This window comes from Stegostoma tigrinum, chromosome 2, assembly GCF_030684315.1.
Source record: "Stegostoma tigrinum isolate sSteTig4 chromosome 2, sSteTig4.hap1, whole genome shotgun sequence".
NCBI classification, from domain to species: Eukaryota; Metazoa; Chordata; class Chondrichthyes; order Orectolobiformes; family Stegostomatidae; genus Stegostoma; species Stegostoma tigrinum.
Genome location: NC_081355.1, coordinates 98,586,781 through 98,606,150, shown reverse-complemented (window position 1 = coordinate 98,606,150; position 19,370 = coordinate 98,586,781). Strand labels below are relative to the sequence as shown.

Here is a 19,370-nt window from a genome sequence, read left to right as displayed (position 1 = left end):
CCTTCACCACACTTGCATTCTCAAATCTTATGGAATTGAACTGGGAACTTTTGGGTAAGATGCAGGTACTCTCCATTTAACCAGCGGACTCCTTAATTGGCTGCCTGTAGCTGGATCATTGGCATTGGATGTTAGATGCCAGCATTGTAAAGTTTCTCCATATGCTAAATCAAGTCAATTTTGCACAAACACTTCTGGTACTTAAAAATTTTCATTTTAATTGAATGGGAAGAGAGGAAGCAAAGCGATGCTCAGTTTCTGTTAGTGAAAGTTTGTCAAGTATGTCACATGAATTTTCTAGATCATTATGTTCTGCCCCAGTGAAGAAGGATGTATTTTTGGATCTCATACTGGAGGTGGGTTCAGTGCATGAAGTTTCAGGATGGAAACCTTTAGAGAGCAACAATTGGACAGGACAGCTATAGAGATGGATTCCCCAGAGACTGGTACTCATCATAGATTTTCATGACCTATGTTAATCATCTAGATTTGTGTGTGCAGCATGCAATATCAATATTTGCATATGTTAAAACACTTGGAAATATTATGACCTGTGAGGAGAATAGTTTTAGACTTTAAGACAATGCAGAATAGTCAGTGAAATGGGCAGACACATGGCAGATGAAATTTAATGTGGAGATCTTTGAAGAGATACATTTGATAGGAATATGTCAAACAATTTAAAATTAAGGGAACAAGCTTAAAGTAAATAAACTTGATGAGTCAAACAGCCTCCCTTGTTGAAATCATTCTGTTAATCACAAATACTGTTCCAGCAAAGTCCACTGGATAATTTACACTAAGAGGAAGCTTGCTTGATTTTCCTTTTTTTGACCCAGAGCATTGAGGTTGATTGTATCATCTGTACTATTGATCCAGAAAACCAGTGAATCACTGGGGAAGTTGCAGAAATACATAATTGCAGAAAAAAAGTACAAAATTGAAGGAATACACTTTTTTAAACTGTGAGACTATAATATGTTGAATGTATTAGCCATCTAACAGTGCCATAATGATGTTTCTACAATCATTCATTGGCTCATTAAATTGAGTTCCACATAACTACTAATGAGTCAGATTAATTTGTGTCATTCTAGAATGTACCCTGGGAAATCAAGGTACACAAACAAATTGTAAAAGAAAAAGTCCCCTTTGTAACTTGGATTTACATCTGGAGATGGTTAAGACAATTACCTACATTGTCTTCACTGGTTTGTCAGTTATGTACACAAATCAATATATCTATTTTTTTCACTCTGCCTTCAACAGCTTTTAACTCTTTAACCTTCCCTTCAGTCTCTCCCAGGATCCATCTCTTACTTTTGTCAAGTTTTTAAGCATGGTTTTATTTGAGGAGGATGAAAAATGTGTGAAATTAAAGCTTGCTATTTTCTACTGTCATTCCTCTGGTTCACCACCTTAACCATAGTCATTAGACACATAAGATGATGAATACCGAGGTGGAGAAGACACTACAAGAGATACAGCACCACAACAATAAGTCAATTGGTAAGGTCAGGATGAACGAGAAAGTAATAACATTTAAATCAGGGTTTCTAGAATGTGGCATATAAGAATGATGAGCAGTTGGTGCAGATTGCCATGTGGAATTATTGACATTGCGGCTGTGAGAGAGACCTGATTCCAAGCAGTTGGGACTAGGGTTAAGTATTAATAGATACAAGATATTCAGGAAAGATAAGAAAGGAAGAGAAGAAGGAGGAGTGACTGGGTTGATTAAGGATACATTTCAGTGCTGGAAAAATAGAATGTTCCAGAGGTATCAAGGGTGAAATCTATCTGGCTAAAGCAAAGAAACAATGATGTTGCAATTATTTTCTGTGATGTGGTCGATGGACTACTAATTAGTTCCTAGTAATGTAAATGAACAAAGTTACAAGGAATTTATAGACAGGTATGAAAATAGACAGTAGCCAATCCCCCTCCTCACTTGACAATAATAAAGTTTCCTTGAAAAGGAACATTAGTCTGAACAAATCCAGAGAAGTCTGGATGACAAAGGAAATGGAAATTAAGATGCAGAAGAAACAGATGTATTTCTGACAGGTGTTAGGTAGAAAATACAAATAAAAAACTAGTTGAATATAGAAGCGAGGAGAGGTGAAGCAAAAATGTAAAATGAAAAGGACATATGAAATAAGTCTAGCAGCAATAATAAAAGATTTTTATATACATATAAATAGCAAAAGTATGATGCAAAGGCAAATTAATGATCAAAAAGGGAAGTTACACAAGGAGACACTGCTAAGGCATTAAAAGAGTATTTTGTAGTTTGCTGCTCATGCTATATTTAGGAAAAATCAGACAACAGAACCTAGAAATTGAATCACAGCCAAATTCCCATTTACTAATTTTCTAAATTATCCACTTGATTTTCTTTTCATTTTATGCTTCCATTTTTATTTCCATTGGCTTCACAGATTTGAAAATGAACAAAAAACATTTTCCTCAACTTTAGTTTCCTGACAATAACGTATTGTAAACTTCTGTCACAGAGGTCAAAAGATTCTGTCCCAGAGTTTGTCAAACATTTCTGATGACACTGTTCTAGTTAATCAAAGTAAACGAAGAGTCACTTTTCTAGTAACAGAACCTGTTATTCTTTGGAATTGAGACGATCTCATCTCTAGGGATGGAAGAAAACTCAAAAGTTCGTTCTCATGTACCTCAAAATATGTAACTCAAAATCAGCTCTTACAGACACATGAAGCAGGTTTCTCATCTACTTTTGGGGGAGGCAACAGCCTTGTGATACTATCACTGGACTGGTAATTCAGAGGCACAGGTAATGTTCCAGGGACCCAGCTTCACATCCTACCACAGCAGATAATGGAATTTAAATTAAATGAAAATCTGGAATTGAGTATGATGATGGGCATGAAACCATTGTCAATTGTCAGGAAAAACCCATCTGCCCTCTTAGGAAGGAAACTGCTGTAACTTACCTGGTCTGATCTACATGTGACCCTTGACCCACAGCAATGTGGTTGACTCTTAACTGCAAGTAGGGCAAGTAGGGATGGGCAATAAATGTTGGCCAAGCCAGTGATGTCCTCTTCCCACGAATGAACAATTAAAAAGTCATGGAATTTGTGTGTAATCAAACAGAAACAGAAGGTGTGTGAAATATAAGGTATAGCACGTAAAATTCAATAGAATAAAAAGTTGAGAGAAGATGCTTTAAAATTCTGAATCATAGCCATTCATTCAGTGATAATTTAAAGCTAGGAACTTGATAATATTAATTTTGTTCAGGAGTTACGTACAGATAATATGGTGCTGGTCATGAAATAAGCCAACATAAAGTAATATCTCTGACTCCAGCATCAGCAGTTCTTACTTTCTCTGAAAAAATAATAGTCAGTTCACATCAATTTTTAATTTGTGTATAATGCATGTTGCATCAGGAGCTTTATAGACTTTGGAAAGCAACATAATTAACCATTTTCTGGTTACATAGTCTTATGTTGTCATTATTTTAATATGGTGATAGATTATATCCTCACTGAGGAATTAGCTGTTGGAAAAATGGAAAGGGACATATCAATGATTTGGACCTTCAAGCTTAATTTGAGTAATTTCTGCAATCTTTCTGAACTTTGTGGAGTGTTGAAAATATGGATGTACGTCCTCTCTACTGCACTAGATAAGCTCTTTCTATGTTAGCTATGCTAGCTCAACCAAGTGTGGCGTAGGCATAGGCCCTCTCACTAATAAATTAAGTTTCTAATGGCTCAAGTGACCCAACACTTTGGGACTGCTTTTTTTTAATCAGCTGAACTATCAGCTACCTAATTGTTGGTTGGAAGATCTGGCTCATTCAGTTTGGAGCTTTGAAAAGTGACCTTTTTTTTAATCTGCATACTTTTGATCTGACATGATTATTTTTAATTAATGCAGACTTTTAAAGATCTCTTGAAATGTTATGTTAATGTCAGTTGGATTATTAATAATTTCCATTCCAAATTCATAATAGCCATCACTATAGTAAAAGCTTCGACTTGTGACAGTTGATGAGTTAATCAGTCTCAAATCTATCCAACATGTTTTAATTGCCAAACTGTGCTCCTCTAAAACGCCTACTGAACTTTTTTTTTGCTGAGATCTGTTTAATTAAGCTTCTTCGATTATTTGTTGCAACTGTAAACGGAAGTTGAGTTTTGACTGTTAACATGTTTTTCAAAGTAACTTTGCCATTGGTTGAAAATTTGTAGATGCCACAAATTGGACAAAATTTTCCTTCATTCAAGACCTTTCCACTTGTACAGAGTTAAAATCAGTTACAATTGTTTTTTGGTGATATGATAGTGGCCCTACCTCTGGGCAAGGAGGTCTTGGTTCAAGTCCCCTTGGCTCCAGGGATGTGTCATAACATGCCTGAACAAGCTACTTTTTTAAAAAAAGACAAAATTTAACCAAATAGGATTGCCCAAACTTGCTTTTCCTGTTTGATTCGAAGATATTGATTATCCCAGTTGTGAGGAAGGGTCACCAGACCCAAAACATGAACTCTGATTTCTCTCCACGGATGCTGCCTGACCTGCTGAGTTTTTCCAGAAACTTCTGTTTTTTTGCCTGATTTATAGCATCCACAGTTCTTTCAGTTTTTACTGAGTGAAATTGGACAGGTTTAATGGAAAACCAGTTAAGATAGCCAATGTTAGTCCACCCTTGGGTTCACATGCTTAGATTGTCATTAATTAAATTTGTCTTTTTTTTGGTTGAAGTCGATATAATTTTAATTGAAAATGTTAATGAGTGATTTTATGATTTGTTAATAAATTCTTTGAAGTGTTATGCCAAACAAGCCAGAGTTAGGTGCTATGTAGCTGACCTCTGTTGGGTTTGCTGCTGTTGTTTAATATTCTTTGATAACTTCAAATGGAAAATATACATCTGAGTGCATGCTTTGCTTTAAGGACTATTCTGCATTGTCAAGTGACGTTACTGTCTTGGGTCACAATGGAAGTGTTATCATTTACACATGATACCAGAAGACAGATCTTTTAGAAATTCTGTACTGAATTATTACATCACTCTACCCAAATTAACAGCCCTAAAGTCATCCCTCAGAGTTACATTTCCTGCCACCCTGTAACATCTAAGTTGTAGTTCTTGAGTCTTGTGGCACAGGGGTAATGCCATAACCTGTAGCTAGAAGATCCTTCTTAAGCTCCAACTGTACCAGCGGTGTGTCAAAATCTGTCCCAACAGGCTAATTAAAAATATTTTTTCCTGAGTTGAAGTTCTTGTCTGTGGTGAATAAAAGAAATATAATGGACAAATTATTTGGGTTGTTCATTACCAGTCTCCTTATGACTGTTTATTCTGACTCCAATGTAAGATCCCTCTGAATAAATATCGTTCTGTTTGATCAGATGCTTTAAGATTTTCTGGCTGCTCCATGCAAATAATTCACTTTAAATCTTAATACTTTCTTTCTTACCATACACAAACCTTGTTGTGCAAATATAATGACAGCAGCAGACCTTGTCATATGTCAGCGCTTATATCAACTGAATTGTTTCTGAGAGTGAACTACCTGCCAAATAGTTTAAATCCTTAAACTTTCCAGTCTCCAGTGACTCACTAGAGCTGCAATCTATAGAAAGTAACCACTGTGTGTTTATTGTAAGTGACAGCAACTCCCACCAAGCATTATGTGCCTGTGCTATAAAAATGACAGGATGAATGACTAAGCATAAGGTTAATTTCTCCTGTGCAAGTAATGTTCTTTTTGTATCATAACTGATGAGATTTTGGAAAGCTTTGACGTTTTATCAGTGCACCAGCTGTTCCATCACTGTATCACTTATTATTCAAGGCAACTTGTTGAATCAGTTACTGTTATTTTTCCCTCTCTCTCCATCTCTATTAGGAAATTATTGGAATGCTGCCTCATTCAATACACCTTCATCCTATCTGCACTTCTCAACTTTCCATGGAGAGACCAGTGCTGACATCTCATTTTACTTCAAGACCTCCGTTCCTTATGGAGTATTCCTCGAAAACTTGGGCAATACAGACTTTATAAGGCTGGAGCTGAAATGTAAGTTATTCCGCAAAAGTGCAGGTTTCTTTCGACTATGTACATAATAGTTAGATGTAATTTACCAGGAAGCATCATTAACATTTCTACATTAATATAAACGTAAATAATATTAATCATATAAAGTGTCTGTAACAAGGAAAAACAAAAGTTTAATCCAACAGCTGTCCATATAAATTATGTGCATAACACATTGTTGCAGTTGTACTATAATGCAGGAGTTAGTGGGAACCAATTGTTATGTTGCAGTCTCTAAGCATTGTTGTCTAACGCTGCAGTGGAGACTTCAACATAATACTGCAGTTGTTTCGGCCAGGGTGCCAACACCACCTTGCGCAGGTAGTCTGCCAACACTTTGCTAAACCTGTAGCTAAAGCATAAAGAGAGATAATGGGAACTGCAGATGCTGGAGAATTCCAAGATAATAAAATGTGAGGCTGGATGAACACAGCAGGCCAAGCAGAATCTCAGGAGCACAAAAGCTGACGTTTCGGGCATAAATGTAGCTTTTCTTTTCAATTTAATTTTAAATATTTTAATGTTACCGCAGAGCATATGGAACAGTCCACCAATATTGTGAAGAGAAGTACGTAGTATTTATAAAGTACGGTGCAGCATGTTGATCATTGAATCATAGAATCCCAACAGTGTAGAAGCAGGCCATTCAGTACACCGAGTTCACACAAAACTCTCTGAAGAACATCCCACCCAAACACACCCCTCTATTCTATCCCAGCCCCCTACACTATCCCAGTAATCCTACATTTCCCATTGATAGTCCACCTCACCTGCACATCCCTGGATACCTCAAGCATGGCCAATCCACCTACCCTGCACATCTTTGGACTGTGGGAGGAAACCGCAGCACCCAGAGGAAACCCACGCAGACACAGGGGGAATGTTTAAACTCCGCACAGACAGTCATCAGAGAGGAGAGTCAAACTCAGGTCCCTGGTGCTGCAAGGATCTTTTCAACTTAAAAACAATTTAGGGTTACTGCAAAGCATGTGGAATGGTCCACCAATATTTTAAAGAAATGTGACAAGTGTTTATAAAATATTGCATGGGTGTGTAGATCATTCCAGCATTTTCTGCTCTGGTATTCTCCAACCAAAACCATCTCAAGCTTACGTTATAACAACACTTCTAAAACTCTTAATTGTGAAAAGTTCAGTATTCATGTTTAAATTGTGTGACAGAGGGCACATTTCACCTTTAGCCAGTTTGTAAATCCTTGCAGTATGAGCCTTATGATAAAATCCAGTAAACAACAGAACTCTATCCTGTCCATTTATCATGTTACTCTCTTGCGTATCTCTATTTGCCCAGATCAAATGAACAGTTGACAAAGATTGAAGATTGTTCACACCCAATGTTTTGCAAACATCTCTAAGTCTAGAAAAGCTAATTGTTTTTACACACTGCTGGTCAGTCATAAGCAACATGAGGCATCAGAACTCTCAGAAAGGAATTTTCATTCACGTAGGATTTCCCTTTCTCAAAGTGTTGGCAGAATACTATTAAATAAATAACAATTTGTCTGTTATTTCTTCTTCATGAAAGATTTTTCAATAGTAAAATTTTCTATTTAAAAACGGTGAACACGCAGTATTTCAAGGTTAGAAAATGTCAGGTTGACAGAAAATTGTTAATAAGTAATGTCATGTAATAGGCAACACTTTATTTTCACATGGAAACTAGGGGTGGGGCATAATTTGAGGGAATGGGGTGTGGATCCAATAGTGTCTCTGTCAATAATTTCTTGTCCCAATTATTTGCATTTCCGGAGCTCCTGACTGATTCCCTTGACCAGGCATGGTGACAACTTGCATTAGTCATTATAATGCAAAGGGGTGTTCCAAATATGAAATTTGAGCTATTTTGGAGTTGGAAGCAGAACAGAATGAAATATATGTGTTCAAGGACTGCACACTTTTTCACTGGCACCTCCTTGGTTGTGATGTTATGTGCTAATGAGAGGAGGAAAGGAGTCCGATAACAGAACAAATGAGGTCTGGCTGGAGATTGCCCACAGAGTCAGCAACAGAAGTATGGTGCCATGCACATGGATTCAATGCCAAGCATGGTGTAATGCCTGAGGATGGCAGGGAAATTGAGTTCAGAGGTGATACTGGGTACCAACGGAGTCTCAACATGCCAGGCTGACAGAAATAATGACAGTCTCCCAGCCTACGTTGTGACAGAAAAAAAAATGACACAGCGACATGACATATAACGCTCTCTCATGTTGACTTGATGCCATGACTGAATGGAACATGATCACTCAAAACGTTCTAATCTTGATCTTTAATCTCCCAGAGGGCCTTCAAGCCACTCATTGTAGCTATTGTAGAAGGATGCACCATCATAGGATTCATGCACACTATGCACCAACTCCTTCAGTGGAACTCATAAGTCAGATAGCTTTGTGTGTACCTGCAGACTCAGCATCGCAAGTGAGCAAGAGCAGATGGCAGTGACAGACAGAGCAATGGAGTGTCCATGTCAGAGTCTACAGAATTCATGTTTTGCTCAGCTAAGCACAGATGCCGTATGTTGTGTTCCATTGACAAACATGACACTTCTATAGATCAGCACAGAATGTACAATTTACCGGTATTATATACCAGTTGTATTATACATGATTGCAAAGAGACTCAGGGAGTCATTCTCAAGTACGAATGCCATGACATTGCAGACTTTTGTGATATCATCTTTGTCCATGGAAAGAGTGGCACTCTGTATGCAGCACCAGATGTGGCAAACAAATAAGTGTACACAAAAGCTCAACAATCACCTGTTTGCTATGATTGCTGTCTTAACTGAGATGAGCAATATCCTAATTGTTCATTGCTCCATTGATCTGCAGAAATGCATGCTTCAACTCACAGCTAGTGGGAAATGAGGGTCAGCCTTGAAAGGGGTGATGGTAAAAAAAGGGTCAGCTCCAAATTCTTCAACTTCTCACACATTACCCCTTCCTTCCATCACCCCAGACAGAAACTAATTGACCTGATATACTAATGGCCAATTCAGCCCCTGATATCATGCATGCAGATCAAACAGTCTTTGAAGAAGTGTTCACAGGCCCTGGTAACAAGAAGACAATGACCAGAAGCAATTCAACGGCCAGATCTGGGACTTGAGAGGTCTTCCTCTATCTCTTATTAATAGAGGTTAAAACAAAAGTGTGATGGAAAGCAAAATTAAAGATCAGCAGTTGCACAAGGTTAGATGGTTAAATTGTTTTTGTTGAGACCCTCAAGTATAATTTCTTTCTACTTTGCTCCTGTGTCACACAGGTTTGGTTGTTGCCTCACATGTGGCCTTTTAACTTGTCATGAATGGTAAGATATGAATTGGTGCTAAGCAGTGGGTACCTGGAGGGAGAGCAGCAAAGGTTTACCTGCTGAATTTGGGCATGGCATAACTGGCGTATGAGGAGAGATCGACTGGGTTACGATTATTTTTGCAAGAGTTCATACAAATGAGGGGGAATTTCATGGAGACTTAATAAAAGTCTAACAGGACTAGACAGGGTAGATGGAGAGAAGATGTTCTCGACGGTGGATATGTCCAGAACCAGGGGTCACAGCCTGATGAAGGGTCTAGGCCCGAAACGTCAGCTTTTGTGCTCCTGAGATGCTGCTTGGCCTGCTGTGTTCATCCAGTCCTACACTTTGTTATCTTGGATTCTTCAGCATCTGCAGTTCCCATTATCTCTGGTCACAGTCTGAGGATTCAGGGTAGACCATTTAGGACGGAGATGGGGAGATATTTCTCCACCCAAAGAGTAGTGAGCCTGCAGAATTCATCACGACAGGAAGTAGTTGATACCAAAAATTGAATGTATTCAAGAGGCAGCTAGATATAACACTTGGGGTGAATGGGATCAAAGTTAATGGAGAGAAAGCAGGATTAGGCTATTAAGTTAGATGATCAGCCATGATCATGAAGAATGGCAGAGCAGGCTTGAAGGGCCAACTAGCCTCCTCCAGCTCCTATCTTCAATGTTTCTGTGTTAGAAGAATCTTGATTATTTGTTGTACTGCTTTGTGTGGGAGAGTAGTGGAGGTGTGGGATTAGTTGGCATTGTGTGTGGACAGCGACTTTTGCATACGGATGTACTGATGAAACCCAGGTAAAACTCAGAAAAGCAAAGACATCTGAAGCATTCTGCCCAGAAGAGGTTCTGTACTCTGTGCCTTGGTCCTCCTGCAGGGCCAAACATTACAGCTTTTGAAATACATCACGCAGAGGACATTAAGCTATTCTGAAGACCTTGACTGACGCTTACTGAAGGATGCCCTGGATTTCCTAGCCACTTAAAGTCTATCTTGTAGCACATCAATCACTTCCTCAACGGCACTTTTGTAGCACCGTTCCTGGGTGCCTTGATTCAGTTCCTTGCTCATGTCATTGAGCACGTTTTAAGTGGGTCACTCTTGACTCGGAGCAGTCAGATGATGCCTCTGTTCCTTGATGTAAAGTGTTCAAGGAGGTTGGACTATTGCAGGTCAAAGGTAACATGGCAGACACCCAAACATCTGGAGAAAATATATTTTGTGGTCACACATTGGCTGGACATTGCAGTTGATGAATCCTCCTGCGTGATTTACAGGTGTCTTGATTGCTATCTGAGGCAGTTAATGCGACCCTACACCCATAGGAAGTCAGGGAGAGTTGAAAACCAATTGTTCTGATTGACGTAATTGCAGAAAAGTTCTACCTTATTGGCAAAATAGCAAACAGTCAATTGGCTTGTGGATTTTGTGGCTGCTAAACTATAAATGTCTCAGGTAAAGCCTGGTAGGTTCCAAGGCAAAGAGGATTGGCGCAGTGGTGACTCTCACAGGCTGCAATTGTCTCCTACCACCTGACATAAAAATCTAAACATGCCAAAGAAGCTCTCGGCCAGCACACCCCTTGAACCTCCTGTAAGTGGCATCTGTATTCATACCATCTCCAGTGGAGCTGCAGGCTGTGAGGAGCAGGCTTTTGCTGCTGCCAGTAGTCACCTTCACGCTCATATATAGACTGAAATAAAACAACAGACTAGCACACGTGCTGCCAGGATGGAACAAAGTTCCAAGATGGAAATCAATCACATAAAACCCCAAAGTCATATCAAGTAATACCTCAGCACATACTGTGAACGAAGCTATTCTCACATGCAGGTAAGGAAGGAGCTAGCATTAAGATTTCATGCTTAGTGATATATTCTATTATATCTTCAATTTCCTCAATTGCCACTATGTTCTTGTATTCTTCTCACTGGCAAGTTTCAAGAAATCTGCAAAACCTTTCGATGGATAGCTAAATTGCAAAAGCGATGCTTATATTGATGTAATAATGCCTTTAACATTGAAATTGATGGCCAACCTCCCCTAGAGAGTTGTTCATGTGCAACTGAATGCCTTTTAAATACAGAAGTCAGCAGGGTGAAACTGGCTTTGCAATGCGTTATCATTTTCTCTAGTTTTGCCTCTTCCTAAGCATTGCACCCAACCCTAAATCCAAGCATTACTACAAATTAAATTTCAGTCCATAATTTCTGGTTCTAATTTTAAACCTGCTCTTGTCCCATATTCAGGTATATGACTGCCACTGTACTGATAGAACTAAATGTTTGATTCTTAGCTTTAAATGACAAAAATTATATCAAGTGAGAGAATTATAATTATACAAGTTCTCACAGCAATACAAAGAATGTTCCCTTCACTGTAACCTTCTCGAATCTATGACAGAAATTAGAAATATACACAAGCCCACATGTAGTATAAACCTCATTTAAACTACTTTTTATATTTGTGAAATGATAACAGAAGCAAATGTCCCTCAGCTACTAGATTTTGAAAAAAAATGGGCCATTAAAGACACTATTTCATTCTTGACAGTTTATCCACTTAGTTGAACAATGAAAATTTGCTGTGACATGCAAGATGGCCATTATAAGTGAAAGAAAAAACCCCTGAGGCAGCAGCATTTAAGATGCATTGTATTTATAAAAAGAACATTAGAGCTTTGTTTTAGCATATTGTGAGGATTAAATAAAGAAAAGCACTGGTAAATTTGTAGATCATTTTCAAGACAATTATGTCATATACAAGGGACATAATTCAAGTAATTAATTTACGTATTTGTAAACAAAGGCATACTGAGGTTTCCTGCATAGTTTTCATGCAGATTATGTTTTTAGACTCTCATTGATTTAAGACAGACAAGAATGTGTGGTCAGAGATATTGTCATTATCAAAATTATCGTGGATCTTCAATAACAGTTATCAAATGATGTTTGATCATTACAAACAATATTTCAGGTAGTTGTCTTTCAAAAGGAATGTGTACTGCTCTCGAGCATGTAAACTTCTCCTTAAAGCTCAATCACACTCGGACCGAAATTATATGAAGAGTAATGAATCCATGGGGTGCATGCAAGACAGTTATCTAATCAATTGGTTCATTGCCCTTATAAACCAATGTGACAAAACTCAAACAGTTCACAGCTGTCACTTGAACCTCAGGACTAGATTATCCTGGATGTCTGTTGATTTGTATAATATATGCAATCCATTCTATTAAATAATTTTGTTTGGCTTTGTCTCGATTTGTATAATGGCAATGTTTGAGATCAGAGTGACAAATGAGGTTTTGATGACAGCTGCATTGAAGGATGAGTGAGGAAACATTTGCATTGGATTATGAGGAACTTCGATGGCCAAAGCATACTATGGGCTGGAATTTCAGGTATAAAATGTTATCGCGAAGATTTGTAGCTTGGGTTGTGGATGAGGTTGTAGATTTGTCCACCAAACCAGTGTGTTTGGTTGCAGATGTTTCAACACCATGCTAGGTAACATCGGCAGTGCACCTCCAATGAAGAGTCAATGTTCTGTCCTGCTTATTATTTGTATGCCTCGGTTTCCTGGGTGATTGGTATTACTTCTGGTTTTGTTTCTCAATGGTATGTACACAGGGTCTAATTCAATGTGTTTGTTGATGGAGTTCCAGTTAGAATACCAGGCTTCCAGGAATTCCCTGTTGTGTCTCTGTTTGGCTTGTGCGATTATCGATGTGTTGTCCCAGTTAGATTTGTGTCCTTTGTTGTCCATGTGTACTGAGACAAGTGAGAATTGGTCATGTCTCTTGGTGACTAGTTGGTGTTCAAGTGTCCATATAGTCAATTTTCTTCCAGCTTATTCGATATAGTGTTTCTCACAGCCCTTGCATGGTATTATGTATATAACTCCAGTTTTGCTGGTTTTGGTATGGGGTCCTTTACATTCGTCAGTAGCTGTCATAGGGTGCTTGTTGGTTTGTGGGCTACCCTGATACCTAGGGGTCTGAGTGGCCTTGTGATCATCTCTGAAATGTCCTTGATGTATGGCTAGGTGATTAGTGACACTGTTCGTGTTGATGTCTTCTTGTTGTGGTCTGTCTCAGAGGTAATGATGGATTATGCTTTTCGGGTACCCTTTGTTTTGAAGACTCTGAATTAGTGCTCCAGTTCTGCTTTGCATGGTTCTGTGTTGCTGCAATGTGTTGTCACTCATTTAATTAGTGTACTGATGCAGTCCGTTTGTGGGTGTTGGGGTGACTGCTCGTGTAATTGAGTATCTGGTCCATTTGTGTGGTCTTTCGATATACGCTGGTCTGGAGTTCCCCATTGTTTTTGCGTTCTATCATTATGTCCAAGAAGGGTAGTTGGTTTTTGTTCTCTTCTTCTTTTGTGAATTTTATCCCAGTAAGAATGTTGTTTTCATGTTCGGACTCTTCTTCCGAAGAAGGGTCCCGACCTGAAATGTCAGCTTTCCTGCTCCTCTGATGCTGCCTATCTGTGCGCTGCAGTGTTCCTCCAGCTCCACACTGTGTTATCTGTGACTCCAGCATTTGCAGCTCTTACTATCTCTGTTTATGTATCAGTGGGTTTCTTCTCGTTTTGTGTTTTCAATAATCACAAAGATGTTATCTACCTGTCAGACCCTAAGTTTGGGTTGTATGGATTGGAGCACTGACCATTCTAACCTTTACATTACTGATTCTGCAAACAGCCCTGATATTGAGCCCAACAGAACCCAATACTTCAAGAAAGCTGATCAACTCCTAGCAGATACCGACACCTACCAACAGATGGTGATAGACCCGACACCACAGTGAGGGAACCGAATTACAACAGCCCTGAAGTAATTACACATTCAGGAGACATCAGCAAGACAGATTACCAAAAAATGAAGCCAGATGATCCAACACACCCTGATTCTATGGACTCCCCAAGGTACACAAAGTGGTGTCCCCCTCAGACCTATTGTCTCACTGCCAGGTACACCAACATATAGAACTACAACAAAGAACTACAACAGAAATTGGTGGACAACACTATCCAATCCATCCACTCATCCCAAGACTTCCTCCACATTATCAAGGACACCAGGAGAGAAGAGGACGAGATGATGATATCCTTTGACGTAACAGCACTATTTCATCCATAAATATTGACCTAGCCAAAGAAACAATTGCCACACTGCTGGATGAATCATATCAGCAGGCAACCCAGGCCACCAACAGAAAAGATAAGGAAAACACAAAGAAACTACTAGATCTGTGACTTACAACCCACTCCACTTTCTATGATGGCATATACAAACAAATCAACGGAACACCAATGGAATTCCAAATATCAGGACTGATTGCAGAGCAGTAACACACATGTTAAATGGACAGCACTTCCTTCAATACAACCCAAACTTTGGGTCCAATATGTAAATGACACCTTGGTGATTATTAAATGCACAAAACCAGAAGAAACCCACCAACACATCAATAACATTCTTACCAGGATAAAATTCACAAAAGAAGAAGAGAGCAAAAACCAACTACCCTTCCTGCACAAAATGGTAGAACGTAAAAAACAATATGGTCCCCTAGACTAGCATATATAGAAAGACCACGCATATGGACTATATACTCAGCTATACTAGCACCCACCTCAACGCCCACAGACAGACCTGCATCAGGACACTACTTAAATGAGTCACAACACTTTGCAGCAACCCAGAACTACGCAAAGCAGAACAGGAGCACCTATATGGAGTCTTCAAAACAAAAATTGGTATCCAAAAAGCACAATCCTCCATTACCTCTGAGACAGACCACAACAAGAAGACACATTATGAACAGTATCACTAATCACCCAACCGTACATCAAGGACATTTCAGAGATAACCACAAGATCACTCAGACCCCTTAGGTATCAGGGTAGCCTACAAATTGACAAGCACCCTATGACAGCTACTGATGAATGTAAAGGATCCCATGCCCAAAACCAGCAAAACTGGAGTTATATACAAATTACCATGCGAGGACTGAGAGAAACACTATATAGACCAAGCTGTATTTGCTGCTCACAATCTGGTCTCCTCTACATTGGGGAAACGAAGCATAAACTGGGTGACCACTTCGCAGAACACCTACATTCCACTCACAAAAAAAGACCCCAAGTTTCCAGTTGCTTGCCACTTCAACACACCACCGTGTGTTGTCTGGCGAGTATGCCTGTCTCAGGCTTGCTGCAGTGCTCCAGTGAAGCTCAGCACAAGCTAGAAGAACATCACCTCATGTTCCCCTTGGGAACCCTGCAGCCTTCTGGAATTAAATCAACTTCAAAAACTTTAGAGCTTGAACACCTTTCCCCAAGTTTTCCCCACACACCAGGCCTTGGCATCACATGGGCTGCTACCACGCACCACCACTGTCATTCACTAATAGTCCCCATTAACCACTCCTTTATCTGTCCAACTGTTTTTCTCTCTCTATGAACTCTATCCCCACCCTATTGTTTACTCCCCCACTACCCCCACCCCATCATCTGTGTAAAAACCATCCTGAGCCAAACTACCGTCAGTTCTAAAAAGGGTCACTGGACCCACAACATTAACTCTGATTTCTCTCCACTGAGGCTGCCAGATCTGTTGCAATTTTCCGGCAATTTCTGTTTTTGGTTCAGATTTCCAGCCCCAGAATTTATTCATTGCTTTTTTATTTATTGCTCATCCCAAGTTTTCTTTGAGAAGATGGTGGTGAGCTGACGTCTTGAACCGATGCAGCCCATGTCCTATTGGTTGACCCACAACACCATTTATGAGGGAATTGTAGGATTTTGAATTAGCAACAATGAAGGAATGGCAATATATTTTCAAGTCAGGATGATGAGTGACTTGGAGGAGAGCTTGCAGGTGGTGGTTTTCCCACTTATCTGCTGCCCTTGTCCTTTTTTTTATGGAATCCCTAAAGTGTGGAAACAGGCCAATCACCCCACAAGTCCACACTGAGTCTTCACAGAGCATCTCACATAGGCCCAACCCCTACTGTAAACCTGTACCTCTCCATTTCCCATGGTTAACACACTTAACCTACACATCTCTGGATGTGACAGGATGATTTAGCACAACCAATCCACCAAACCTACAGATCTTTGGACTGTGGGAGGGCATTAGGGCACCCGGAGGAAACGCACACAGACATAGGGAGAATGTGCAAACTCCACCCAGATAGTCACCTGAGGGTGGAATCGAACCCAGATCCCCGGCGCTGTGAGACAGCTCTGCTAACCACTGAATCACCATACTGCCTTCCTTCTAGATGGAAGTGGTGATGGGTTTGGAACGTGCTGTTCAAGAATCTTTGACAAATTTCCATAGCACATCTTGTAGATAGAACACCCTGCTGCTACTGACAGTCTGTCATAGATGAAGTGAACCAAGGAAAAAGAAGGAACCAAATTCCCTGCACTCGACTTCAATAAAACACACAAAACTTCAAGATAATGGTTTGAGCAGCAAGCGACACCTTCATCAAACTACAGCTTTTAACAACATAAACAGCTTTACTTTGTAAATCATGCAAAACTGATCCTGAGGGGAGATCTCTTAAAATACCGTTTACTATTGGCAAGTAGGTGCTTTGGAGAATAGATACATTCTACTTTTTTTTCTGAGGATGCTGAAAAAAATGAGCCAGAAATGATCTGCAAATTACTTGAGGATGAGATTAGCATACAAATCAATTTCTAGTTTAACAAACTCTCACTCAGATGAGCTTTCAGAAACCCCAAGACTCTCTTGACAGCACGATTACCCAGATGCCAGTGCAAAACACAAAAATGTGAGTTATTTGAAGGACTTGCAGAGTTGCTAATCAAGCTGGTTGTCACCTCTACTCCAATGAAATCCTCCTGCAAAGATCTTCCAGGCAAGTAAAAGAATCATACCATTAATACTGTGCTGGAGTATGGATACCAGCATGAAAACATTGTCTCATATTAATTAATACTAACTAAATACTCTGGTTGCTATCAAGAGTATTGTTATGATCAGCAAACTGCAACAAACCAGCAAGACAATAGATTCTGAGATAGTAAGAACTGCCGATGCTGGAGAATCTGAGATAACAAGGTGTAGAGTTGGATGAACACAGCAGGCCAAGCAGCATCGGAGGACCAGGAAAGCTGATGTTTTGGATTTAGACCCTTCTCCAGAAAAGGGACGAGACCCAAAATGTCAGCATTCCTGCTCCTCTGATGCTGCTTTGCCTGCTGTGTTCATCCAGCTCTACACCTTGTCATCTCAGACAATAGACACTGTTTGTCACAGTTGTACATCAGATTTTTTAAAATTTCATTCAGGCGATCTGGCTTTCACTGGCTGGGTCAGTAATATTGCTCATTCCTAATTGCTGTTGTGAAGGTGGTGGTGAGCTGCCTACATGACCCATTACGTCCGTTTGGCATAGTTCGCTTCATAGTGGGTTGAGAGGTGTCATAGAACATAGAACATAGAAAAGTACAGCACAGTACAGGCCCTTCGGCCCACGATGTTGTGCCATGGAATATTCCTAATCCAAAAATAAAATAACCTAACCTACATTCCCCTCAATTCACTGCTGTCCATGTGCATGTCCAGCAGTCGCTTAAATGTCACGAATGACTCTGCTTCCACGACTACCACTGGCAAAGTATTCCATGCGCTCACAACTCTCTGGGTGAAGAACCTCCCTCTGACGTCTTCTCTATACCTTCCTCCTAACACCTTAAAACTATGACCCCTCGTGGCAGTCAGTCCTGCCCTGGGGAAAAGTCTCTGGCTATCGACTCTATCCATGCTTCTCATTACCTTGTATACCTCGATCAGGTCACCTCTCTTCCTCCTTCTCTCCAGAGAGAAAAGTCCGAGCTCAGTCAACCTCTCCTCGTAAGACAAGCCCTCCAGTCCAGGCAGCATCCTGGTAAACCTCCTTTGCACCCTCTCCAAAGCCTCCACATCTTTCCTATAATAGGGCGACCAGAACTGGACACAATATTCCAAGTGTGGTCTCACCAGGGTTTTGTAGAGCTGCAACACAACCTTGCGGCTCTTAAACCCGATCCCCCTGTTAATGAAAGCCAAAACACCATATGCTTTCTTAACAACCTTATCCACCTGGGTGACAACTTTGAGGGAGCTATGCACTTGAACACCAAGATCCCACTGTTCCTCCACACTGCCGAGAATCCTGCCTTTAATCCTATATTCAGCATTTAAGTTCGACCTTCCAAAATGCATCGTTTCTCATTTATCCAGGTTGAACTCCATCTGCCGTTTCTCAGCCCAGCTCTGCATTCTGTCAATGTCTCGCTGAAGCCTGCAATAGCCCTCGATACTATCAATGGCACCTCCAACCTTTGTGTCATCAGCAAACATACTAACCCACCCCTCAACCTCCTCATCCAAGTCATTTATAAAATCTACAAAGAGCAGAGGCCCAAGAACAGAGCCCTGTGGGACACCACTCAGCACTGACCTCCAGGCAGCATACTTACCATCTACAACCACTCTCTGCCTCCTGTCAGCCAACCAATTTTGAATCCAGACAGTCAAATCACCCTGTATCCCATATCTCCTGACATTGTGAATGAGCCTGCCATGGGGAGCCTTATCAAATGCCTTGCTGAAGTCCATGTACACCACATCCACTGCTCGACCCTCGTCAACCTGTCTCGTGACTTCCTCAAAGAACTTAATAAGATTTGTAAGGCATGGCCTGCCTTCATAAAGTCATGCTGACTCCCTTTAATCACACTATACTATTCCAAATAGTCATAAATCCTATCCCTCAGAATTCTTTCCAAAACCTTGCTGACCACAGACGTAAAACAGACTGGTCTGTAATTTCCAGGGATTTCCCTATTCCCTTTCTTGAAAAGAGGAACATTTGCCTCTCTCCAATCTTCCGGTACGACTCCTGTGGAGAGTGAGGAAGCAAAGAT

At 40.2% G+C, this 19,370-nt stretch overlaps 1 protein-coding gene across 4 annotated transcripts in view; it reads left to right on the top strand.

Annotated features, from left to right (window-relative positions):
- Window positions 1-19,370, top strand: part of LOC125465171 (contactin-associated protein-like 2) — a 1,711,179-nt gene that overhangs the window by 1,445,187 nt on the left and 246,622 nt on the right. For all 4 annotated transcript variants that reach the window (XM_048558395.2, XM_048558386.2, XM_059638055.1 and 1 more), the window contains exon 16: window positions 5,900-6,070. In XM_048558395.2, coding sequence (XP_048414352.1) covers window positions 5,900-6,070 — 171 coding nt within the window. The remainder of the gene's footprint in view (window positions 1-5,899; window positions 6,071-19,370) is intronic.